Source organism: Phasianus colchicus, chromosome 30 (assembly GCF_987193195.1).
Source record: "Phasianus colchicus chromosome 30, bPhaCol1.hap1.1, whole genome shotgun sequence".
NCBI classification, from domain to species: Eukaryota; Metazoa; Chordata; class Aves; order Galliformes; family Phasianidae; genus Phasianus; species Phasianus colchicus.
The window spans coordinates 2,310,397-2,337,064 of record NC_143465.1 but is presented as its reverse complement, the minus strand read 5'-3'; the positions used below and the strand labels follow the sequence as shown (position 1 = coordinate 2,337,064).

Genomic DNA, 26,668 nt, shown 5'->3' with positions numbered 1-26,668 from the left:
TGGCAGCCATTGGAGGAACCACACACACCTTGGCGCAGCAGCAGCTCGTCCCGCAACAAGCAGATGTAATACACACAGCCAGGCTGGGTGTAATGGGGCCGGGGAATCATGGGAACCTCCTGGAGGAGAGAAGAAAAGAAATGTTCAGTGGCACCACAGGCAGTGATTCCCATTTGGAAACACACAGATGTGGATAGGGAAGAACTGACAACATGTCAAGAAAACCACACTATAAAGAATCCCACACAGGCCGTGGCAGTGTTAATGCATATACATCAAATAACTGCTTCAGTTTGTAGCTGTAGTGATGAATTTATTGCTGTTTTTTACCCTGTTCACGGATCGAGGCTCACACTGCTCACACAGGTAGTGCTCCACATCAGAATTCACACCCATACAGTCACAGTGCTGCCAGACCTAGGAAAGCAGAGCATCCCAATTAGAAATTCCTGTGATACATCTCGTTTACAAATTGTACTTTCTCAGAAATATTAAGGAAGGCATGAAAACAAGCTTCCCAAAGGCAACTAAAGACTTCCTCCAAGCTATTTCATGTGGTGGGAGACACAGACACCATCTCTATGCAGCTGTTGGTGCAGAAGCTTGTAACTGCTCAGATCCTGGTTGTGTAGGCCAGGAGTTTGTGGCAGTTTCAAAAAGTGACGCCCCCCCCCTTTCTGAAAACAGAACCTCTCAATCCTTCTGGAGAGGAAATGAAGCTCTGAGGAGGTAATTTAGGCAATCAGCTGCAGGTACCAGAGTTCCACTGGTTGTGGTGAACAGAAAAGGGGCTCGGTTTTGCGTTCCCCGGCCTCACCATGCACTTTTCACACTGGATCATGAGTCCTTCATCTTTGTAAAGGCCACAGATGCAGCGGATGACATCTTCATCCTTCTCGTGCCCGTTCTCCTTCTCACAGACAGAAGTCTCACTGCTGTCAGCCTCGCTTGCTGTCTCTCCCACTATCTCATCAATCTGGGCAGAGGCCTCATGGCGGGCATTATAATACGCCTTCCGCAGCCTGCACACATCACGACCAGTTGGAGACTTCCTGCCATAATATTTCTGAATCAAGAACAAAAGAAAGAGTTAAAACCTTTGGATTGTGCCTGCTTTTCCCTCTCGGGTTCCATTTTTTCAGTGCACTCCTCCTGTTTGTTTGAATGCACTCTTAAAGACGCATCCACTGATGTGATAACACAACCGTGGGCTTGGCCTGAGCAGCAAGACCACTCATCTCATGTATGGCACTAAGGAACAATTCAGCTCTGCCCAGAAGCACTGCAGTTTCTTTTGGTTAACTACTGATGCACATTTTTTTGCCTTCTATTTGTCCAACCTACAGCAACAAAAAGCACTCAGAGTAACCTGAAGCACACAGTCTGTTATCAAACTGATCATCAGAAAAGGATTATCAGAAGTTCTCTTTCTATACAGTATCTTTTTATCTCTTATTACTGTAAGTCAGGAAAAACATTCAGTTAGGATATATCCTCACTGTGTGCAAGAGCCTGAGGATCAGAGGGAGCCTCACCTCTGCATTCCGAAAGACCTTCAGCATGTCCCCATCAAAAGCTTCCACAGTTTTGTAATAGCCAGTCAGGATCTGTTTCTCAATGGTGGCAAGGTCCAGTGGGTCAGAGATCTTTTCATAATAGTCTGCATTTCTAAAATGAAAATGGTGTGTGCAGAATGTCATTTTCATCAGCATCTCAAATGTATGCAAAGCCATTATGGAATCTGAGCAGTACTTACTTCTTCTTTGGGGGCAGGTTCAGGAGGGGAGCTGCAAGAGCCTGCCTGGAGGAATCTGCAATGGGAACAAACAGTTTATTAGCAAGAATTAAAGGGGTGAAACATGGAAAGTAACTAACAACATTCAACTTAGGTTTAATAAAATCAAAAGGCCCTTCCACTATCAGGGAACTGAAATCAAGTTGGTGCCAAGAAGTTGGCTGCTCTGCTCAGACTGTGTGTATTGAAATGCAGGATGGGCTCCTTGCAGTTTAAATGGCACCATTTTGCTGAAATACTGAAGAAAAAAAAACATTTAAAAGCATTATCTGCAGATTGTGGTGGTGGAGAATATGGTGGAGGATAATACTGGTAGGAAAGGAATATTGGAGGAAAAGAAAAAAAAAAAAAAAGGAAAAGGTTATTTAAAATCTTGACAGAAGCTTTTTTTTTAATATATTTCTAATATTTTGTATAGAGAGAACCCATTGCTTCAGAGGCTGAAGAAGTCTCCATGGAGACCTTTCAGGGGTGTTACCTTCACCTTTGTAGGCTATGATGCTGTCACAAATCTCCTTGAAGATCTGTGCCAGGCGGGCAGCACGAGCCACTTCGATGTTCTCTTCAGCTGCAGCCAAACGCCGCGTCCGGACCGAGCGGGCAGTCTGAAGGGCTGAGAACTGGGTCATGAAAACATCTGAAAGAGGGCAGAAAGGAATTACAGCTAAAGAATTCCACTAAAGACCAAACTACAGTGTTCTTTTCCAATGTAGCAAGTCGTTACCCAGACCTAGGACAGGGAGCACTGGTCAGGAGAGCATAAAGAATGGTGACACAATCAGCTTTTATGTATTAAAACAAACTCTTCCAGGAAAAAAGAAATAGAAGATAATAGAGCTGGACCTTCCATGCTACTTGCAGTCATTGTGCCATGACAAAACATTGCCTCGAAACATCATCTTCTGCATGAGAACTGACTAAAAGATGCGTAAGTAATCGGCTGTGTCTGTTCTATTTGTCTTTAAGCTCAGCATCTGGGCCAGCAAAACCACACATTCCTAATATTTACATCACGTTTAAATAAGGGATTGCTCATTTATCTTCTGCCATCCAGATCCTCTTTTCCTTGCATACTGTTCAATAGAGATCTTCTCCAGAAAGAGCACAGTGAACCCTTCTGTTCTCACCATCCTTATTTTTCTGTCTTGCCTGAAGTCCTTCCTACCAGAACTGAAGGTTTATCACAAACAATAATATGTTGCTTTGGAAAATGAACCTGTGGGCTGGCTGGTAGAGTCTGCCTAATTTCATCCTAAGGATATTCCAGATTTCTTGTTTGCCTTTCTAGTGCCATCCAGTGCCATCATGGTGCAGGTGGTTACCAAAGTATTTGATGTTGCTGGAGCAAATGCAGTCTGTCATTAAATTCACTGCAAATACTCACTCCTCAGCTTACAGAGCAGAAGGAATTCTGTGCAGCAGTTAAAAACTCTCTTCTTTTTGGGTTCTCAGAGGAGAAGAGCAGCAACCTGAGGACTTTGTTCTGGCCTTACCAGATTTGATGTTGCCATCATCGCGACAGATTCCATTCCAGCGACTGTATAATGACGCCGTATGGATGTTGTCACTGACTTGCTTCACTTCCTCTTGCTTTTGTCGAATCTTTTCCCAGTTTCGTACCAGAAACACGTGGTGTTTTAACACAAAATTCCTACATAAGTTAAAAAAAAAAAAAAAAAAAATCAAGAATCATCTTCATGCAGAGGTAAAGCTCTCATGTCTGTAGTGAGGAATCCCACCCCAACTTCTTGCTCAAGACTTCCCAGAGCCCCATCCTATAGAAAATACCTGTTCAACATTTGCACAACCCTCAGTTCCTGAGGAAAAAAAACAACACCACTGAAACCTCTCCTCACCTTTCTCTGTTAGACATGGGCTTCATCTGGAGCTGTGGTGTCAGCCTGGTGGGTGTGTTCACGCTTTCGCTGGGCTCCTCTGGCATGTGGCCCCTCTGGAAAACAAATCACTCTGATAGACAGGAAAAACTGTGCCAAGAACTGCACAAACCAGGAAAAGCAGTTCCTTGGGGTAGAAAATGCAGTATTTCTCTTTTTGTTATGATGCTGCAAACTGATTTCTTGTCATCTATTACCCAAGAAAGACGCTGCCTTTACTACTTACTCTTTTTTTCAGTTTGTGCTTGGACTTCCTCTTCTCCTTCGACCTCCCAGTCCTCCTGTGGCTGCTCACAGGTTGGTTGCTTTTGTTTGGAAGTCCATTCACTCGCTGACTTTTCCCCCCAATTATCCCTCTGCATTTCTCAAACCCACACTTGCAGAGTTGCTTTGGAAAAACAAACGGGGGAAAAAAAAAAAAAAAAAAAAGAGTGATTGTTTTAAATAAAGCACTCAGATCCTCTCTCAATATTATAAAGAACCTGTTCTGTCAAATGCAACACGAGGTTTTGTTAGTCAGCCTTCACTCTGCTGGCACTGAGAGCTTTCTCAAGGTTTTGCATTGTGCTCCTTACCTGCTTTTCAACATTAAATGAGTGGAAGTTGTAGTCGTATGTCAGTTCAGTACCAGCAGGCATATCTTTAAGTGCATACAATCCAATCCGGTAAACACCATTAACAGACCTGCAGAAAAAAATACGTATAATTAAATATTCCTAATAATCAAAAATAAATTTGCCTTTGTCCACACAGTGGAAGTGCTGGAGAGAGGAAACAGTGCTATTGCCATGCTCAGGAGTTCGTTTGTTCTTCGTTTATTTTGTTCTCATTGCTCTCTTTGACAGCAAACTTGGAAAGCCAAAACCAAAGGAAAGCTGTGCTACCAGAGCAGGAAGCTGTGCTTCAAACAGGGAACTTAAAGACTGCATCAGCTGCTGTGCAGCATCTCTTATCAGCTGCCAGGATTCGGGCCCTCACCACTTTCAGCTTTCACTGAACACTGTATCTCATTTCACAACATGCTTTGAAATTTATTGTCTCTCCAGTTCTCTCTTTTTCATGTGTGTGTGTGTTGGATTTTAATATTTTAAACTCAATTACTATTGCTTTCAACTAGCACAAGTACCTGAGAACCAAAAGCTTCCTTGCTGTGCTACAGCTATTTCTCTTCTGCAACGTGAGTATGACAATACATATTTTTTGCACTGTTGGACCAAATTCCCCTATTTTTACACCAGATTCCCTGGTTATCTCTATCTTAGCCACCAGCATCCCGGTCTCCCAGTAAATAGAACAATATTTTCCTTACCATTTCTGCATCTCACAGTTTGGATTACAGCTGTGGTTGATAAAACGAGCCTCATTGCCCATACGGTAACTATCTATCACCATTCCACTGTCCAAATTCAGGCAGTAATGATCACTGTGGTTATGGTACTGTTCAATCATCCGGTTCCTACGAATCAACACAGGAAAGTTATTTGTGATCCCCTCCTTCCTGCTGCAAAGCAAACAGGGAGGAACACAGTGACAGCATATTCAAGAATTCGGAGAGGGTTTTGAAGGAAAAGCAGTTGTGATTTCTATACGTTACAGAATTGCACACCTAGAGATGGAGGAGAACCATTCTAACACCTATTCTTATAAGTCAAGGCCACTGACACGAGCTTGGATTAGAATTTAGAAATTTGCTCTTTTGGAATACTCCCTTTTGGGTTCTGCAGGTTATGTGTATGCATTTCATGTTGATAACCTGTGTATGGAAGAGAAAATGCAAGCATACGTTCCTTGGTTTGTATAAGTATGCATATGTACAACAATCAGCTCCCCCCTTCCCCTGCCTGCAGTGGGACACAACATCCATGCATTACAGCTGAGCAAGAGAGCAACAGTGGGCAAAGATTCAGCTGTGCCAACAGTTATCTCTGCATGAGAAGATCTTGTTTGCATTTGATGGAGCTCTCTGAGCAGCAAGGATGTCTCCAATGTAAATTATCTTGCGATGTTATGTAGTTAATGAGACTGTGATTTCTTTCTGTAATTAGTTATTAATGCTCCCCCTTGCTCTTTTGCCTTCACACCTCTCTGCAATATCTGCTTTCTCTTCCTGACCTGTTCTGACCCCGTGATTCTGTTCTGCACAGTTCAGATTCTGCACAGCACTCGTATCAGATTCACATTCACAGCACTGACACTGGCAGAGCAGATGGGGCAGATGCTGCATTCCATAGAACAACCACTCCTCCCTATCTGACTGTGAAAAAGATGGTTGAGCAGAAAAGCTGAATGCTAAGCCTTCCTTCTGGTGCCAGAAAGCATTTTCTCTCCTGTATTCTCCCATTTGTTTCTGTCAAAGGATTTCCCAACAAGGACAATGGATGCTAAAGTCATCTACTGAGCTTTCCACACAAGCAGCAAATAGATTTTTCTACCTGAATTCTTGTTCACTAACAACTTCTCCCAGGTATTCGATGATGAACTGTCCTGCTTTCAGGGGCTCTTTGGTGCGGATACCCCAACCCTTCTCCTCAGCCCGGAACCTCTCCAAGCACTGCACCCATTCATGCCTCTGGATCCGTTGGTTACAACACTGCTCACCACAAGGGCAGGTGTTTGGTGAACACTCAGCAAAGATCATCCTAAAATTGAAAATGAGGAAGTGTAAGGAAGGTAAACAGTGTACTTTTTACATGAACCAATACACAGCACGGTGTGTCAGCTCACTCCTGACCTGTTAAGGCAATCCTCCATGCAGCCCTTGCCATTCTCATCATCTGGTTTCTTGCAGTTGCAGGTAGTGGCTTCGTAGCCAGAAAGAGGTTTGACATCCACGTAGACATCTGGAGGGGCAGGGAAGAAACAAGAAGATGGAGATTCCTTCCAGGTAAATACAATAACCATTTACAGCTTTCAGTACAATTACACATAGTGAGAACAGAAGGAGGAAGTTTCTCTGCTAGGATGGAGAGCAGGACAGAATTCCAGTTGCACATTTTAGTAACAATAAGATTTTACTTACTGGAGCGGATTTTTTTGTAAAGTGGGACATCTGGCTTTTTATACAGCTAGAAAAGAAAAAGAGAGAAAAATAAGACATTGTATAACTGCATCTGATATTCAACAGAATCGGGGATGTGATGCTCTGTCTGTATGTAAAGGTTTTGTAATCACTGCTGTATGTACAAACTAACACATTTTGGACAAACAAGGCTGCTCTGTCTGTCAATACTTTAGGTAGCTATGGGAAATGGCAAAGAAATAGACTGCATTTATTATCTGTGTAATATTGATAAGAGGGGCAGATGCACCTCGTTTTCAATACAGGGCCAGAAAGTGTCCGCAGCTGAAATGTCAACAGCTCTCAGGACTTTAAGACCACAATGTGGTGTTTTAAAAGGGACTGAAGCAGCAGCAGCCATCTGGGGATGTGCTTTGCTCACTGATGTTCCATGTCTCAGAGCACTGCCCTGCAGCATGGCTGGGGACAGCTGCACCTCCCAGCACTCAGTGCTGTGTTAAATCATTCGGTGAAAACTTCTCGGGGGGGGGGGGAAAAAAAAAACAACAAAAAAAACAACCCCAAAACCTATTTTTAGGTTTGCCCATATTTAAAAACACTTGAAAAAGAATGCGACCGTTCAACACTTTCTCTTCTTTCCTCAGTATGAAAATTTCAGCTTGCAAAGTGAAAAATAAATTCCACTCTGCTGGGAGCCCTCCAAGAAAAATAAGGCCCGAAATTTCTCCCTGCTGTTGGCAGTACATCTGAATTCTCCCGAGGCATGTCTAAAACAAGATCAGTGCAGAAAGCAGGCATGCTACCAAAATAAAAGCCTGCAGCACAATTAGTGACTTCTCTGGCAGAAACCTATAGGGTTGCTGTTTTGCAAGAGATGGAATAATGGAAACTATTCACATGAAAGACGTAAATAAATCCTTTCTTCGTCACCCAGTGGCAGCAATAAGAATATTCAGCAATACACAGAATATATAAACATGGCTTTCATGCAGAAATCCTGCTATGTTCTTTCCAACCATAATCTTGGCAAGCAGTAACTTTTTATCTTGTACCTGATTGTGTTTCCACTGCCAGAGGATGTCGTAAGGCAGCTGGAAGTCAATTCTCTTTTGTCTGAGATACTTTCCTGAAACAAAAAGGTTTATAAGTTGTACACACTCATATGCACAGATCCCCCAGGGGCACCAGGATTGCTCCCAGGCACACAGCCAACATTCTGATAGGGCCTCTCAGTGTCTGCAAGGCAGCAGAACAGCAGACTCTTCCGAGAAGGTTTTATGTATCAGTGACAAGCACAGGAAGGAGCCCACCATCTTGTGATCCTTTGCATTCTGCTCTGCTTTCAGTGAGGTCTGAAGTGTTGCAGAAAGCAGGTAGGCTTGCTGAGTTAGGTGTATAAAGGAGCTGCATTCTGCTCACTGATCATTAAGGGTGTCCTTAACCTCTATCAATTACAATTAAGCTCTTAAGAGCTGTGCTGGGAACCCTTCAGATGCTCATCCAGGAGACCCTGAATGTGAGTTACAGGACAGAAAACAACTGACAGAACCCAACAGCTCTGTGTTGTGCTGCACAGCAGTTACCAGCAAGCAGAAATCCCCATCAAAGGAAACGCCTTCCCCACAAATCTGTGTACACAAGCAAGATGATTTAGCACAGAGACCAAATATGCATGCAAGAATTCTGTATGCATGATTCACATGAGGTGGTAAATCACAATATTGTGCTCAGAGAAACCAAATCAGTTTTGGAAACAGTTTCCAAGCCTGTTCGTACAGCCTTCACCAAATGAACGAATTCAGACTTGACAAGGACATTCCTGACTGCTTCAGAAGAGGATCTGTATTTTCAGCAATGACTGGAACTCTTTTTAGACAGGAGTTACTGCTGTCACTGTAAACCTGGATTTATTTTAAAACTCGCTGTCACCCCAATCTCTTTGCAAAAGAAGGAAACTGACTTGTTAAATGCTTCATTTATGTAAGGCCTGAGGCTTGACACAAAGTGCTGGGTTACTTCTAGCTAAGATTAAAACGTTCTCTTATCATTTAGTTGGAGCATTGCTGTCACAGAGCAGTAGTGAGAGGAACGATTGGAGATGAGGTGACAGTTCCTTCTCTGATATTCCCAGGTTTTCTAAATCCTTCCTCAGTAATCCGTGGCTTCCTGTCAATTCACACCCCTCCCCATTGGAATGCCCTCCCCACTGGAAAATAGAAATGGTGATGTTTTCCCTACAATGCACTCCTAAATTACTTATTTTCAAAGCTTTATTCATCCATAGCAGGTTCCAGGAAAGAGCTAAATCTGCTGGGAATTTGCTTTCACTTCTATGACCTCACCGAGCGAAACAAAAGGTTCTTTCAAGTGCCCTGGCAGAATGCCTGCAGTGTGTGTTATGTCCTTCCAGCCCTCCTCAAGCAGCCACCAGCACAGCTAACTGGCACAGCCCTAAACCTGTAACTCTGCTCTGTAGTGAGCTACTCTCCAGCTGCCCAACACAGAGCAATTAAAGCAGGCTTATCTTTATGGCAGAAGCTTGTTTGTGTCTGCTAGCACAAACAAACTTGAGGTCACGGCCCTGTGAAAAGAGAGCAGGATTGCTGCAAACCAAACCTGAGCATCCTGACAGATGGTTCAGTCCTGCAACAGAGTTATATGACCTAATTCAAGAAAGAACTGAGAAAGGTCATGTTCTTGAAGATCCCAATTAACACCTTCAGCTCTGGAACCTGTTTCTGAAAGGCTTTACTGATTCACACACTGTTCATTTATATTTATGTTTTTCATTCTTCCTCATTTTTTCTTCTTATTTAAAGACAGACATCACTAAGTGCATGACACAAGGGGGGATTTATTACAGCTTGCTTAGCATTTGAGATTTAAGAAATTGGACTAATTGGACTGTTTATGAAGGTAGATGGTGATAGGACAAGGGGGAATGGTTTGAAACTGAGACAGGGGAGGTTTACACCAGATTTACCTGGCGTAGGGAACCTGCTTTGGCAGGGGGGTTGGAGTCAATGATCTCTGGAAGTCCCTTCCAACCCCTACAATTCTGTGATTCTGTGATTAGGTTGGATATTAGGAGGGGGTTTTTCACCTATAGGGTGGTGAGGCACAGGAACAGGTTGCCCAAGGAGGTTGTAGATGCCCCATCCCTGCAGGCATTCAAGGCCAGGCTGGATGTGGCTCTGGGCAGCCTGATCTGGTGGCTGGTGACCCTGCACACAGCAGGGGAATTGAAACCAGATGATCATTGTGGTCCTTTTCAACCCAGGCCATTCTATGATTCTATGATAATCATCTCTGGCTGTCCTACTGCAATATTAGTTTGAGAAGGAGACTGTCATACTGCTTTCATGCTGAAGCACTACAGCACTTAAAGCACACTTAAAGCTAAGCTGATCTTGGAAAGTAAAACATGAGAACAAAGGACAAACAGCACAAAAGAAAGCTCTGCAGTCAAACTCTTATGCTGAAAAACGCAGAAGGATGAGAGTGACCTCTGATGAAGTTAATATGCTGAAAGATATCTTTACCTTAACGATGTGATAAAATAAAAAGGGAGAGAGGCAAAAAGTCCAAACAGAGTAACTCAGTGTCACCCGAGAGTGATGTTTGTTTCCCAACAATTAAAACATGGGAAGTACCCACCGACATGAATAGGGGCTGGAAACAATCCGTGCTCGTGCTCTCCAGGAGTGTATTCCAGCTTCTCCTTCTTCAGCTGGATGAGTCGGCTCTTCGGACTGTGGGTAACAGAAGGAGAAACATTTCTGTCACACACAAAAAATATATTATCTGTTTCAAGTAGGCAAATACCTAGAACATCAGGCAGCAGAATGATAAAAGGAACGGCCAAAAGAAGTCATTTCCAGGTTGCCTGCCAAAGAGGCTTCTTGTATCCATTTGATTTTTCCCCATAACATCAGGCAACACCTAATGGGACACCAACAGTATTAAACTCCTGGTGTGTGATAGGTTAAAAGTGACTCAGATTACAAGAATAAATTCCCGTGTTGTCTGTTTAGCTCTTTGAGGTGTTGTACATTTATACTGCCCACTTTCCTAACAAATATTCTGGGTCTATTCCTTTAGTAGGGTGTCCATCAACGAAGAACAGAGATCAGAGTTAAGAGAGCCCTTGTACAGAAGGAACAAACAGGGGTATGGACTAAGAGTGGCTGTACGGTCAGGGTGATGTCCAGCGACACAGCTCAGCACCTCTGCAAACATTCTGGTTTATTCCACAGTGATAATAAGGCAACTACATTTTAGGCAGTGATAAGGAAGCTGAGGGGATCTGCTGAAATGAGGCTCTGCTGAACTAGATGCTGCATATACTCTCTGTGAAAGAGCTCTGCTTTTAATAGCTAAGGCCCTGGTGACTGAAGAAATACTTGCACTGAACCACATGCACACACACGGGCAGACACACAATAATGGGAAAGTTTATTATAAAAATGAAATGGGAATATCTAGGTAAAATGCATCCCAAAATGAACACCTTCATTTGTTAAGGTACAAAGGGACTGTATTTGCAGATGGAAAGGTTAAGAAATGTGCTCCAGGCCACAGAGCAAGGGTTTAAACACAGATCACCTATTTCCAGTCAGGTGTTTCATGTCCCAGAACGAATCACCAGCACAGTGCTGGAGCTTTACATAAATAGAGTCACTTCCAAGTTCTGCCAAGCTGTCCTAACCAGAAAACAGCACCATTTCCTCACACAAGAAAGGTCACTGGTTTTAACATTACGACCCCATTTACTGATGGCAGACATTCACTCCATTTGCTTTGGCAAACATGCAGCTCCTTCACCCACAAGGAAAAAATGTTCATCTAGAGAGGATAAAAAAAGGAACCCACGCTTCTGCCCTTCCAAGTTGTGCTGCACTGAATCACTGAGGCTTGCAAGGAAAGTGACTTTGTGGTAACTGCTTACAAGACCTGGAAAACAAGTTCTTATCAAGAGGAAATGGAAAAGCGTTGTGAAAAGGGAAAGAGTGAACCTCTGTTGCCAAGAGGCAAGCAAACCCTGAAACCAGAGACAAAGAGAAAAGGAAGAACAAGGTGTGACTAAATGCCAACCAAAAGAGCCCCTTTTACACCTATATGTTCCATGTAAAGAAAATCACCAGAACTCTAAGTTGCCAGATAGTTCCCTAAATGTATACAATATTCGTTTTTAATTGCTAATTGATTATTTCACTTCTTTGGCAAAGTAGACTTTGTACTCCTCTAGCAAAACCACTGCTGGGTAAACAGATAATGACTGCAGAGCACAATCTTCCTTTGTTCTTAAACCTGCAGCTCTGTGCAACCACACATGAAACTTCTCAGCAAAAGGTGCAATTCCTGCAGTGGGAGGCTGAGGACTCTGGGTAATTGATGTGGATGTTAAAGTGTACCTGCAGACATGGTCACAAAAGCACATTTGGAAATAGAGGTAAAGCTGAAGCTGACTTCTGAAGTCACTCTTTTCATTTTTATCTTATTTTATTCTCATCTGCAAGAAATTACGAAGTTTGAGCTGCAGTCACTGTGCTGTAATAAAATCTGTAGACCAAGGTAAGTCAGGGGGAAAATGATTTCTCTCTTTTTAATGTGTCAGACCATAACAGAAGTAGATATTCTTGACTTTCAACACAGTGCTTCAAACAGCTGCAGGAATGTCACCTAATTACAAACAGAAATGGGCTCCTTATCAGAAATGGGAGATGTCCACCTCCCAGTGCACACCACTGAGATACTGCACTGCTGCTCCCAACAGCTCAGAGAAAGCAGGAGAGACAAACACACCTGACAGGGCAATGAGCAGGGCATACACCTAGAATTCTTTCCTAAAAAAGATAGCCACTCATCATCATTCAGTCCATAAAAACAGAAAACAAATGGGCATGCTGACACTGCACTCAGTGTCTGAACGCTCAGGCTCTGCCAGCACTTTTACTGCCATGATTGTTACTGTCAAACCAATGTCTTACATTCTTCAAGGTTGATCCTCAGAGACACTTTCAGACTGCTGGAGGCTGCCTTCTGACAAGGGTTATATTTTAAATCTTCACTGAATCAGATTCTGATAATTAGCACGCATATTATTTTTCACAGGCTTTCATTAAGTTGATGGTTTTGGTTCAGCTATTTACTAGCCAGCTCTTACTGGCTTTAGTTGAGAGGAGACAGTGGAAACAGAATATCAGACAGCAACTTTTCACTGCTATTACTTACTCTGCTGTTTTGTACACGTCAGAGTAGAGCCCTGCCTTCTGGTACTTCTTCTTTGGGGGCCGGGGGGCTTTCTTCTCACGCTGGGGAAGAGAAGGCAAAGGCTGCTGCTGTTGGGTGTTCTCAGGTTCAGGTGGTTTCCCAAGGGCATCTTGAGGACTGGGTGGTTCAGGTGGTGTCTCAGAAAAACTAAAAAAAAAAAAAGAAAAAAAAGTAAAGATGATCTTACTAGATTTATATTTCTAACCATAAACATTTCCTTACCATATTTCATTACTCCTTTTTATGGTCAGCAGCACAAAACCCTCCAGGTTACAGAATTACTAGATGTCTCTGCTATTTAACAATGCAATTCAATGACCACGAGCAAGCAGTGGTTAAGCATAACCATAAGAAACAGAGGATCTTTTCACAGTAATATCATTACTCCTAATGTTTAGCCCTTGGAGCCTCAGTGAAGTAATTCAGAAGGTGGTTTGTACTATTTGCTTTTGTACTCTAAAAATAGCAGGTGGCCAACCTTCACTTAGCTTCCAGGAGTCATGCAATGCATTCTTGGAGCACGCAGCTCCAGCAACATTCTGCAAAGCTAAATGCCTACACTTCAGCATTTGGTTGTGAAACACAAACGATTTGTTATTTTTTAGAACTACTCAGAAAACTCAGGGAGGAAGAGCTCTGGAAGAGTTTGATCTCTTTGTTGTAGAGATTTCTGGTGTTTCTTTACCAGTGACTGCACCCTTCAGACAGGTGCATACCATACCTCCTACTCACTGTTTTGATTTTACTCTTTTGCTGCATATCAGTTGATCTCGCCTGACATTCAGTGTTGCTTGTAGTTGTTTCTCAAGCATATAAGTCACACGCTTAAGATTCCCACGGTGCTGCAGCTCTCACAGCTCCCTAGTCAGTGCATGATGTAAGAGCTATCTTTGCTAAAGTACCTCATCAGTTTCCCTGTTCCAAATCCATTAAGTGCACTCTTCACCAAGATGATGAGGAGTGTTGAGACACATGCACACAAAAACAAGCTTTACATTACCTGTGATTTTACCCCATTTAGGGGTGTGTCTTAGAAAGACCCTATGTGTTCTGAAAACCAACAGTGAACTCCTCAGTGAAAACAAATGTAACGAGCAGAGCTTGGAGAGCAGGATTCTTTGATGGGTTAAAATGCCTTAAACATAAGCAACGATGAAAATGAAAGCACGCAGTTCTAAGGGAATTACCTCTTACTGCTCTCCTGTTCATCTTCTGGCAGAGGTTTTTGTCGTTTCCTGGCCTGTTCCTCTGAGAGCCACCTCTTTCTCTTCCATCCTTTTCGGTGATCCGGATTCAAGTTTACGCTTTGCACCACAGCTTCAATCACATCAGTGATGGTATCAGGTCCGAGGTGTAAAGGACTGCTGCTTTCTTCCCTCTTATCTAACTCCTGACTGACCAGCCGAGCTGCCTGGAAGGCCTGCATGGACACAACAGCCTGCATTGGGTATTTCCGGGGCCTACCTGGCCTGCGTTTCACAAAATTATTCCCTGTCCGTGACTGCCTTTGCAGCTTTTTGGCTTTCAGAATTTTATTGACGTGGTCAAGATTTTTTTTTGTTGCCAAGATCTTGTTATAATTGCACATTTTTCTAGCTTGTCGCTGCATAGCTTCAACCACACTTCTCTTGAGATGATGTGGAGAATAGCTGTTTGGTAATCTGTCTGACAGAAGCGAGATACTGTCACTGCAGGAGCTGCTTGGGATGGCTGGAGCAACGAGGCTGTCCTGCTTCCCCAGACTTCTCTCTCTGTTGTGGTTTCGAGCAGGACTAGCTGATGGTGGAACGGATACATTTGCAATGACTGCTTCTATGCTTTTGTCCAAAGCAGCCTGGCCTTCGTGCTGCGCCATGCGCTGCAGCAAGCTGTCCACAGAATCATCAGCAGCTGTCAGCCTTGTCCCCCGCGCTGGCACTCCGATCACTGAAACACATCAGAGAAACGATTAAAGTTTGAAGTAAAATCCAACATAGTGATGAGAGAATTGATTGCAAGAAAGGTGGGGGTTGGGCACAGGTAAGCCAAAATACCTGGACAAAGAGAAAGGCAAGTTTACACAGGAAGTCAAATGTGATCTCACTTTTAGATCTACTTCAACTACTGGGTCGTGGGCTGTGGATTGAAAAGCATGTACTGGGGTTACTGTTAAAGGGAAGACAACAGACTGTTTCTGTAAAAGGGTTTCTATCTTTTGGCAAGAAGGACATCGCGCATTAGCAGTCAAAGATGCAGCACAGACAATTTACTGTAAGTATTTTCTAGTCCAAGTCTGTTACTGTGGAGAGATGCATTCCTCATCAGTTTTCCAAAGTAATGAATTTGCAAGTGCAAATGAAAACATTATTCTGAGAGTGCAAACAATATGAAGGAGGAAGAATCAGCATATCCGCTCCTAAAGCCCTTCTATGTACAACTTTCTTCCTACATGGCTCAAAAAAGAAACAGCAACAACGCTCGTGCAGTCACTGCTGTAAGCATAACCAAACCACTTGGAGACCAAACAGCCTGAGCAACTCAAAGCACCGAAAGGATTTTCACTTTCAGCTTTCAGTTTTAGGTGGAGGAGTGAAGACAAACTTCCCTGTTTTCCTATGGTCTTTACACACAAACTGGGGCAGAGCTGAAGGTTCCCCACAAAAACATCGCCTGCTCAGCACTGGGAGCTCTGGGAGCAGCTGCACTGCCCATGAAAACTGAACAACATGACACATTCGGACACAGGGGCTGCCCATAAACCAGTGCTTCTGTTGGAAAAATGATCCCAAAGGATCAGACATCTGAACTCTGATCCCCAACAGCTGCAGCACTGCTCGTGTACTCCTGGATGGTAAGGAAGCAGCTCTCTATGTCAAATGCACCAAAATCCCACACACATTCCAAACCTGCAGAAGATGTGACAAAGACTGCTCTCTCCCAGCAGCAGCAGCAGCTCAATGTCTTTGAAGTTGACAAACAACACAGTTTTGTTCTTTGCTCTCCCGCCCAAGAAATGCCTGAACTTTTGACACCTGCCTATGCACAGGCTTCAACTGCCTGCAGTTGTCCCTTTCCAACAAGCAACTGAAAGTTAACAAGACACAAAGACACTTCACTCTGGGTGGATTTCCTAAGCATATGCTGAAGAAAGCTTCTGTGATAAATGTTTGTTTAAAGGGAGGAGGAAATAGCAGCTTGGCCACATTCTTTACATATGGAAATTGTAACAAAGTAGTTCTGTTAGTACATATCCTAGGGATGTTTACTACAAAGTTGCAGTCAACTTTACTGTCTAAGAATGTTGGAACTCTCATAGAAGGTTTTTCTACATCTGGCATTCTACAAATGCCTTTCTTGCCTTATCTCCTTGGCCCCACAAGCTCCCCACAGAGGGATTTATTCACCTAATTCATTGATTAACTGCAGTGCCACAAGAATTGCTAGCAATTAAAGACTCAAGCTTCATGAAGACTAATTTAACACGGTGAGGAATCCAACTCCATTCCAGCACAGCTACGCTGCTGCTTCTCTACATGCCAGCTCAATTTCCTCTGTTCTACAACACAATTTGAAGCATTTGTATCCTAAGCTGCAAGTGGAAAAAGTCAGCATCTCCACGAAAATCCTGCTGCTGTAAAGTTCTCATAGCAACGTTGTCTTTGCCTGTAGCACTATAAGTCTTAGTATTGCAGTGATCTCCAAAACAAGATGAGCAAATATTACTTGCCTGTAGAAGATGTGCTCTCAGATGTTGATCTCTTTCTGGAAGGGCTGCAATTTGTGCTCTCTGACTGCCTCTGGGAAGGTTTGTCCTGTGTTGGCAGAGTGCCTAAAAAGCAGATCAGGGAAGACAAAAGCACAAAAAAAAAAAAAAAAAAAATCACTTCAGTCTGGCAGCGCCAATAAAACACAACGTAGATGCTAAATATTCAAACTAAGAGTATACTTTCTTTTTTAGCATTAAGAACACTTCCTTGTTACGATGTCAGTACTTGCAGAAGGATGAATCTCAACCATCACAACAGAATTTCTCAAGGGCAATGGCACACATGGGACAGTAAAGCAATCCATGAGGAAGAGACACTTAGTATTCGAGGAGTAGCTTTAACATAAAAAAAAACACCACCAAAACAAACAAAATACTCCGACACATTCCTGCTTTCAAATGAACTCCCCTCCCATTTCATCTTCATGGAACAGTTGAGGTTAGAAAGGACTTCTGCAGATCCCAGACAGCCACCATGTCAGGTTTTTAATTTGTCCACAGGGACTCCAAAACCTTCCTAGGAAATCTGAACCAGAATTCAATCTCCCTTATGGTAGAACATTTTTTTTCCTTCTATATGGCCAGAATTTCCCATGTTTGACTTTGTGCCTGCTGCCCCTTCTCTTGTCACCAGGCAGCACTGGATTTGGCTCCCTTTTCTGTACTCCCTGCCATCAGGTCTATGCACCACTGATAAGATCTCCCCTGAGCTTTCTCTTCCACAGGCTGAGCAGTCCCATCTCTGCTTGTATGATGGAATTCCCAAGCCCTTAGTCACCTTGGTGGCTTGTCACTGCATCCCTGCAGTACCCCCATGTCTTTCTTGTACTGAGTAGCCCAGAACTTTTATGATTATTATTATCCTGTGGTGTAACACCTAAGAAATGTTCAACTGAGAGACGAAGTAAACAATACCACAGCTCCAAATATTCTAACTTTTTGACGAGGCAGAAGCACCAGATTTAATTTTTCATTAATTCTTCTCAGCAAAGGCATTACTGCAACGCTGCTGGACACTGCCCTGAGCTGCAAGCTGAACGTCTTCGCATGGAGAATTCCCCCCACTTTCCTGCATGGCATCCTGGCACAGAGCTGGTGGGCTCTGGGTGCGTTTCTGTAGGGTCTGCTCTGACAAAACAAAGCCAAGAAGGAAGCTGCAGTGGAACTCTGCAGGGAGACCACATGTAGTTGCTTAGTATTAGTAAGAACAATTGTCTTCTCATCCCTGGATCAATTTTTCTAGTGAGGAACTACAAGAGATATTGATTTCATACTGCGTAGATTAAAATAAATGCCCTGAGACCTCAGGAAAAAGAAAAGAGAAAAACTGGAAAAGAAAGGCTAACTGCTATAAGTACAAAGAGGCTATAATAAGTTTCAACAAGAAAAAAAGACAAGTGAGAGGAATTTAAAGAGCTGCCTCATTACAGAGCAGCTTGTCACTGAGGCTTCTTACAGATGACCACACACAGAGGGTTCCTTCCTCTCACAGATTTAACTGCTCACCTCCCTCAGCTGCCCAACCTCAGCAGGCAGGAGCCCTTCAGACCCTGCTGGGTCTCAGATGCACAGCCAGGCCCTGGGGTGACAGAGGCCGAGCCCTGATGGAGTTCAGCTGGTGCTCAGCCCAGGGTGCTGTGCTAGGCCTGGGGTCAGGCAGCACTAGGCCTGCAGTTAGGCAGACAATAGGCCTGGGGTCAGGCAGACAATAGGCCTGAGGTCAGGCAGCACTAGGCCCACGCTTCTGTGCTAGGCTTGGGCTCAGGCAGCGCTAGTCCTATGGTCAGGAAAGCAGTAAGCCCAGGCTGCAGTCACAGGCCCAGGATCAGGAGGTGCCAGGCCTGGGCTCAGGCAGGCACTAGGCCTTGGCTGCAGTGCAAGGCCTGGGGTCAGGCAGGCGCTGGGCCTAGGTGGAGGTGGAGGCCTTGGCAGCGCTAGGCCTGGGGTCAGGCAGGCCGGCAGTCAGGCAGGCACTAGGCCTGGGTTGCAGCACTAGGCCTGGGTTGCAGCACTAGGCCCGGGGTCAGGCAGGCTCCAGGCCTGGGGTCAGGCAGATGCTAGGCCCAGGCTGCAGCGCTAGGCCTAGAGTCAGGTAGGCTGGCAGTCAGACCGGCACTAGGCCCGGGGTCAGGCAGGTGCTAGGCCTGGGCTGCAGCACAAGGCCTGGGGTCAGACAGGCATTAGGCCTGGGCCAGGCAGGCTGGCAGTCAGGCAGCGCTGGGCCTGGGCTGCAGCACTAGGCCTGGGGTCAGGCAGGTGCCAGGCCCAGGCTTCAGTGCTAGGCCCAGGCTTCAGCGCTAGGCCCAGGCGGAGGTGCAGGCCCCGGCGGTGCTAGGCCCGACCTTGCCGCCAGGCGGCGCCGTTGCCCACGGCCCTGCCCAGCGCTGCCACCCGCCGCTGCTCGGCCCTCGGGTCGGGCACAGCACGCAGCGCTGCTTCGTGACCCGAAATCGGCACATCTGCAGCTAAAATATACTTTGAACACGGAGGTTTCCCTCGTCTGAGCACGCAGTATCGAGCTTTGGGCGCACACATCTTGCGTCACGCTGACTGACGTTTGCCTCAAACCTCTCCTTGGGTTTTCAACGGGATGAAGGGAGTTGGAAACCACCAAGCAGCTTCTTTAGGTTCCCCTTCGCTCGGTGAGACCACCTTAAAATAAGCTTCCAACTGTTCAAAGCAACTCGTGGTGTGAAGCTGCGGTGGTTCCCACAAGAAGCCCCGTGCAGCAGTGCCCACAAGTGGCTCCTGTGCTGACAGCCCCCGTGTTCTGCTGAGCCCTGCTTCAAGACAAGTTACGGCCCCACAACTTTCCTGTTGGCCCCTGAGTACAGACCGTGTAAAGCTACGCATCTGTAGGATTGAAACGCCTCTCTGAAGTGCATCTCCTGTGAAACACCACCATTCATCCGCTGAGCCCCGTGTGCCAAAACGCAGCATCCCAATTACAGTTCTGATCCAATCTGAGAGCGTCAGACATCTCAGCTAAAATGACAGAAAGTACCCGCCGACGAAGGCAGCCATGCAGAGTTTGTGTTCAAAACCCCATGGAAATGGAGGGTGTTTTCCATACGGGGTATTTCTGAAATAAATTACGATGAATATCCCCTATGGATCACAAGGGACCATTTTAAAAAGCATTCCCTAATGCTGCTCTCCCACTGCTTGCTTTAACAGCTCTCATTCTGTGTTCCCTCCACCACACACCTCAGCTGCATCTGGTTCAATAAATAAATAAAAAAAAATCATCCTTGATGCACCACATTTTCCCTTCGTCTGTGCTATTTTCCGCAGTACATAAAAATAGGACCCAGGTCTTTCACAGTAATAGCCACAGAATCACAATTCAGCAGTACAGATTAAAAACAAAGCCAACTATGCAGCTTGCCATTGATCTAAAGGAAAAAAAAAAAGAAAAAAAAAAAGCATGGGGCTTTTTTCTAGATGCAGTCTAAGCCCTCTGATGTACTGCACGTAGACGATGCGGGCATCAGGAGCTCCTTGTGAATGAGATGAATGCTGAGCTGGAAGCTGGTCTCACAACACAAACAGCTGGTTCCAATCACGAGAAATACACTTACTGAAAGTGATACGCTGCATCTGATGAACCAAATAAACACACCCTAAGAGGGAGAGTGATTCAGAGCCTTCGCTAGCAGGTTTCAGCCTAAAACATCTCTAATTAGGCTGTTCCTCATAAAAACCCAAGTCAGATCATTCACTGTAATGGAATTCCTCAGGAAATTCCCAGAACTGCACAAGCTACCACAACGATTCTTCGCTCCTCTGAGCTGCATGTAACCCTTTGGTGACTGAGCTCTTTGAATTCTTCTTTCCATCTCAGCAGGAGAGGCGGTGATACAGCTTTCTCCTGACACCTCCCTCGATGTTGTTTTAATAAAATACTAAAAATACTAAAATTCTGTCTTTCTCTTTTCAACACTGCATGCGGATGTACGCACATTGGAGGATAACACAAATGCAGGTGAGGCAGTAGGAGGCATCAGAATGGAAGCTTTACAAGCAAAGGAAGAAGATGAACGCAAGGAACACGAGGAGGTAATATTCCTTATTGACAGTGAGCTGCTTCCTTAGCTCTTGCTGTGAGCTATTAGTCACAAGTGATTCTGGGCAAAGGATTTACATTTACCAGGGAAAGCAAAGACAAGAATCGAGTAAAGGAGGAGAAACTATCAGGATTTTTTAACGCAGCAGAATGGAGGTCCTTGAACAGAAATCCTCTGCTGGTGCCACTGCCATTTTCTTTGCACAGTCTTAGTTCTGTTTCAGTTACATTTAGGGATATGTAAGATGAGCTTCCCAGCTATGAATAAAACAGTCATTACAATGTTTGGTCTTGGGCATTCCCAGGATCATTTTGCAACTGCTTGGAGATACTGCAAAAGGCCTCAAGTCAGGGATCAAAACCACACTACAGTAAAGATGATCAAAACACCTAAAATTGAGTCACAAAAGAAATATGAAACATTTTCTTTAACGGAAAAGTTACTCACAGTAGTAGTACCCACAGCTAGCCTAAAGTCAATCCATCAAACTTCAAAATAAGTAGAAAGATTATTTCTACAATATCAAAAATTGTATGAAATTTTAACTCAATTTCTCCAGAAACCATAAGGATAAAGAAAAGCCTTTTGAATGAGAAATCATCCCTAGAAAACTTTGTATGCAAAGCAAAGCAAATCTGGTGGGAAGAGATACTTATGCAGTCCCATATACACAGGAGACATCCCATTAATCCGTGCCAGAAGCTGAGCAGAACAGTGCATTAACACAATAGAAATCCTCAAAACAAACAAACAAACAAACAAAAAGACAACAGTAGTTCTAAAATCCAACACAGCAAGTCTGCCACAAAGCCAAAGCTATCGCTGCCTGCCTTTCCTAGTGCAAGCTGGTTTAGAGTTTACCATAACAAGGCTCATGTGATGATACAATGAGAGCTCCCTTACCTGACAGAGGCTGCAGTGCCTTCTCAATAGAAGGCAAAGGTTCCTTTCGGAGAGGTCGATTTAGCGAGCTGTCCTGTGCACTGAAGAGTCCAGGGTTGTCAGTTAGTTTTTTACGTCCATTGGTGCTGGTAGAGTTTGTGACTCTGCAGCTGCCTATTGCACTTGTGAAAAGATTGGTGTGTTCGTCGCTGCTGGCCGGCTCGGAGCTGGGAGTAAATCCCCCCAGGGACAGACCTGGGGAGCTGTCTGAGCAGTCTATCTGCAATGGTGTCTGCAATCCCAGTGCTAAGGAATTAGACTCCGAAGGCTCCCTCCGGACCCACTGTTCATCTCTGCTTAGTAATCCCTTTGAAGGCGACAGGTGGGGACAAGACATGTGACATCTGTGTTTTTCCTTATGTTTGTACCTCTCACCGACAGCCTCCTTCCCAAATCTGTAGCGCTTCAAGGACTCCAGAACTGTTCTGGAAGAGCTATTAGCCGTGATGGTGTCCATGGAAACCTGCGGCTGCTCGGAAGTACGATGCTCTCTGTGTTTGTGGCGATGCCTGTGCTTGTGTTCCAGCATCCAACCGTAAGCCATCTCAGGTGGAACACTGGGGTATGTGCTCATGGACAAGAGCGGAGTCCTACTCGTTGTGAGGAAAGCTTCCTGGCGTAAAAGTTTATGCTTTTTCTTGTGATATTTGGTGGGATTGAGAAGCAAATGGCCTGTATGCATGTAGGAGGGTGGTGGCAGCGGGGTGGTGAAAGAAGGAGAAGGTGGTGGGGGATAAAGAGTCGGAGGGTACCTTCCATAATAACCTAAACCTATGGGAGCAGCTGCGAGGGGGGAAGGAGAGTAAGGCATGCCGTAGGAGGGATAGAACCCGGTGCTGGAGAGAGGAAAGCTGAGGCTATGCATGAAAGGCATTTCTGCCATAGCCTCCCGCATTTTCGGAGGCCTGCCTCTCTTCTTCTTTAAATCGGGTTTCCTAATGTAGTGCAACGGATCTAAAGGAAAAGTAGGGTGAGTATAGAAACTATTGAAATTTATCCGGAAAATGGTAGGCAGGAGATCTCGGGGTATAAAATGGTGACTTCTGTGGGTTATTCTAATTTCGCTTAATCGACTGATTAATTCTTCCAATTCAGCCAGGAAATCTGGGTCCTGCCTACCTCGAAGCTGAGGATATTTCTTTTTCCTTTTTCGCTTCTGCCTCTTCATTTTGTCATAACTGAGGTAATCGTGACTCCGGCGCTTGCATTTGTGTTTATGCTTTTCTTTGAGATTACTTAAAACCGTGGAAGCTTCGGGTGCAATAAGGGAAACGTGATCAAAGGAATGCCTCTTTTTCTTCTGCCCACAAAATTTCTCAGCTCGATCTGAAGTGCTGTTGTTATCTGTTCCTATTCCACTGTCACTGGGTATGGTCTCATCGCTGTGAGATTCGCTCACAGGGGAAGGAGTGGCTTCTTTCAGCGATGTCAGCTCACTCAAGTGAGAAGGAGAGTTTGGCAACAACGTGGGTGGAGATAATCTCCTCCTTCCCTTAGCAGCTTTCTTCATTGCGAGTGTCTGAACAACGCTTCCTTGCCTGGAGTGGATGTGCAAGTATGGCACCGAGCTGGGCTCAATGAACCCCGCGTCGCTGCTGACGGGGCTCTGCCCCCCACTGACTGCAGAGGACTGAGAGCAAACAGGGGATGGGAGAATCTCGGAATTATTAGCTGCTGAAGGCAGCAGGTGGGGAAGTACTTGGCCAAACGATGTCCCGGGATTTTGTTGAGAAGATTTCTCAAGAACTGTCAGGCTGGCAGAATTGCTGGTTAAAATACCGTTCAGGACAGCCTTGGGTTTCCTTCCTCTCCTTTTTCCTATATAAATCGTTCCTTTCTTGCTGACATTTATTTGCTGGCCTAATTTTGAACCAAAAGTGGCAGCAAGAGTTGACACCGTGTTGTGGAGCTTGGATTGCACTTTCCCTTTGTTATTTGGTTCCACCGTACTCGAAAGAATCTGATTCAAAAGTTTCTTTCTCTTCAAAGTTTTCATTTTATTTATTTTTCGAATAATTGTTTTCATTAACTGCCCGTTGTTTCTCTTGGCAACTTTTCTGTCTGAGTCTACTTCCAAATCACTCATGCTACAAATATTAGGTTTTTGGACTTCTTCTGGCCCTCGGAGCTGGTCCTTTCTCTCATAAAAATCCCCACTCCGATGCTGATCGCTTTCAGACTCTATCTTGTTAGAGCTCTCTGTTCCAACAAAAGGTGCCACAGAAAGAATCGGTGGCTTCATTTTAATCGATGACCTCATCTGCCTCTTAGGTCTCCCTCTCTTTTTAGGGAAAGCTTGTCCCGATAAACTCTGCTTTAGGGAAGGAATTTCCACCTCGGGCTGTAAAATGGGAGGTTCTTGCTCTTCTTTTGACTGCACTGAAAAGACTTTTGATGCTGGGATCTTCAGAGTTCTTTTGGGGGGACCTTCAAGCTCTGGCATCTCCTTGGATTTAGGTCTTCCTCTTTTAGGTTTATACATGTCAGGTAAGAAATCATCTGACATACACAAACTTGAAGGTTGTTTGTGAGCACTGTAGAACTTTTGAGTCTGCTTGTCAGACTCAGTTAGCAGTGCAAGAGACTGCCCGCTACCCTCATTCAGTTTTGGCAGCTGATGCTTAACAAATTCGTGCTCCACAAACGAAGATGATCCTATGTTTTTTAAGAATTTGGCCTGCTCCAAATTACTGCTGGATAGTGCACTGTATGAAATATTTTTAAAAAGCTCTGACCTTTCTAGTTCTAGACCCTTTGGAGGCCGACATGTGCTTCTCGAGACCACTTTAGTCCATCGTGGCTTCCTTCCTTTTCTTTTCTTTAAAGGTTTGGATTGCTGACTGGTGCTCAGATTTTTTGCTCCTTGGCAGGATTTATCTGATGCAGCTATTGCACCGATCTTTAGGAACTGCTTGCTACTAAACAAGCTTGTAAAACTCACTACCGAAGGGGTGACAGTAGCATGAATGCTTGTTTCAGCTGCCAAAATGGGTTTTTTCCCTATAGAAGGGCTAGTTCTTGAAGTTTCTACATAAGTAGCTTTTGAATCGCTTAGGTCTTTATCAGCACCTTTAAAATCGGTGCTCAGAGTATGGTTCAACGTTCTGTTTATATTTAGAAGTGTGCTGTCGGGAGAAAACTGAGTTTTGCCAATCTGATCTGAAATACCTTCTAGGAGATCAGCTGTGGAACTCAGATGCAGCGTGTTGGATGCTAACTGTGAAGATGCTGCTGAGAGGCTCCTGTTTAAGGTGGTAACAGACACTGTGGGTGAAGGTGACGGGAGATTTCCCTCTCCTACTGCACTAAATGGGGACTTGGCTGTGGATACGTCTGAAGCACCTCCTGTCCTGAAGTCTGGTGAAGTGCAATAGACTGGAGGCTGTTTTTCGTGCTTAGATGTTTCATAAATCCCTTTCTCACTGGCTGTGTAACCATCCTGTGGGACGCAGATTCCTTCATTAAACATTTCTTTGCCTACATCAGCGATTTCTTTCCGAATTGAAAATTTTTCCAAGATACTTTCTTTGCTCTGCCTCACAATATGCTTCTCAAATGTTTTGCTGCTAGTATTTTCTTTCAGTAAATCCGTAGTATCGTGGCTTTCAAGGCTGCTAAGGTTTGAATTGCAAGGAAGCTTAAAGGGCTCTGAGGCAGGCATAAGGGAGTCTGCTTTCAGAGTTCCAGAGTCCTTGTTAACCAAACCCACTGGAGTGCTGATTCCTGTTGGCTTCTTTCCAGAGTCCTTGCTAACCAATCCCACTGGACTGCTAATGCCTACTATCTTCCTCCCAGAGTCCTTGTTAACCGGACCCACTGGGCTGCCAATCCCTGGTGTCTTCCTACCAGAGTCTTTGTTAGTCAGAGCTGTGGCATTGCCAGTCCCCGGCATTTTCCTCCCAGTATCCTTGCTAACCAATCCTGCAGGACTACTTATTCCCAGCAACTTCTTCCCAGCATCCTTGTTAATCAGTCCAGCTGGAGCGCTGATCCCTGCTGGCTTCTTTGCAGACTCCTTATTAGTCAACCCAGTTGGAGTGCTGATACCTGGAAACTTCCTCCCAGCATCTTTGTTAATTAATCCAACTGCAGAGCTGGTCATTGGCTGTTTCTTTCCAGAGTCCTTGCTAACTAACCCAGGTGGAGTGCTGATCCCTGCCAGCCTCTTTCCAGAGTCCTTGTTAACCAATCCTATTAACGGGCCGATCCCTTGTGGCTTCTTCCCAGAGTCTTTGTTAACCAATATGGCTGCGCTACCAATCCCTAATGGCTTCTTCCCTGAGTCCTTACTGACCAATCCAACAGCAATACCAGATCCTGGCAATTTCTTTACCAAATCTTTATTAACTATCCCACTTGCAGGAATGGTTCCTGGCAGCTTCTTCCCAGAGTCTTTAACCAAACCAGACGCAGTTCCGCTTCCAGGCTTCTTCTGCTTCGTTTTGGAAGACTTTGAAGGAGGACAAGTTGCAATAAGTTGAGCCAATTTCTCTGTTACAGTTGTTGCTCCATTAATCTGTGTTCTATCCTTTAAGTCAGAATTATGGCTACTGATAAGAGTCGGAGGAGATGACTTTATATAATCTGTCATTTCAGTGTGCAATGGGGAAACTTTCTTAGGTAAGGGATTTGTTTCTACTTGTATACCTTCTTCCACATGTAATTCAACTGTTGTAACTTCTCCAGCTTTCTTGTACGACTTTGAAGGGTCCTACAAGTTAATAAAAAGAGAAATTATTTAGGAATAGAGCACAAAAACCCACTACCTCAACAAATTCTATTAGGAACCTGTCAATAATCCTTCTTCGTTTCTAAGGACGTTCTTTTCACATACAGCTGCCAACATATCTTTGAAATGCACGGATATATTCACTCCAAGCTGGGCCTAGTAATGGAAGATTCTCATCCCTTATAATTACATGTACACACAAT

At 44.5% G+C, this 26,668-nt stretch overlaps 1 protein-coding gene across 4 annotated transcripts in view; it reads right to left on the bottom strand.

Moving 5' to 3' along the window:
- The window catches only part of ASH1L (ASH1 like histone lysine methyltransferase), a 41,533-nt gene that overhangs the window by 6,314 nt on the left and 8,551 nt on the right, over positions 1–26,668 (bottom strand). For 3 of the 4 annotated variants that reach the window (XM_031611417.2, XM_031611415.2, XM_031611416.2), the window contains exons 3-22: positions 21,698–26,447; positions 16,689–16,790; positions 14,170–14,908; positions 12,944–13,129; positions 10,367–10,461; positions 7,762–7,835; positions 6,710–6,755; positions 6,422–6,530; positions 6,123–6,329; positions 5,000–5,146; positions 4,266–4,374; positions 3,917–4,078; positions 3,652–3,746; positions 3,289–3,446; positions 2,274–2,432; positions 1,757–1,811; positions 1,536–1,668; positions 818–1,066; positions 331–417; positions 29–119 (exon numbers count right to left, since the gene is read on the bottom strand). In XM_031611417.2, coding sequence (XP_031467277.2) covers positions 29–119; positions 331–417; positions 818–1,066; positions 1,536–1,668; positions 1,757–1,811; positions 2,274–2,432; positions 3,289–3,446; positions 3,652–3,746; positions 3,917–4,078; positions 4,266–4,374; positions 5,000–5,146; positions 6,123–6,329; positions 6,422–6,530; positions 6,710–6,755; positions 7,762–7,835; positions 10,367–10,461; positions 12,944–13,129; positions 14,170–14,908; positions 16,689–16,790; positions 21,698–26,447 — 7,753 coding nt within the window. The remainder of the gene's footprint in view (positions 1–28; positions 120–330; positions 418–817; positions 1,067–1,535; positions 1,669–1,756; positions 1,812–2,273; positions 2,433–3,288; positions 3,447–3,651; positions 3,747–3,916; positions 4,079–4,265; positions 4,375–4,999; positions 5,147–6,122; positions 6,330–6,421; positions 6,531–6,709; positions 6,756–7,761; positions 7,836–10,366; positions 10,462–12,943; positions 13,130–14,169; positions 14,909–16,688; positions 16,791–21,697; positions 26,448–26,668) is intronic. The other variant, XM_031611418.2, reaches the window with a different exon arrangement.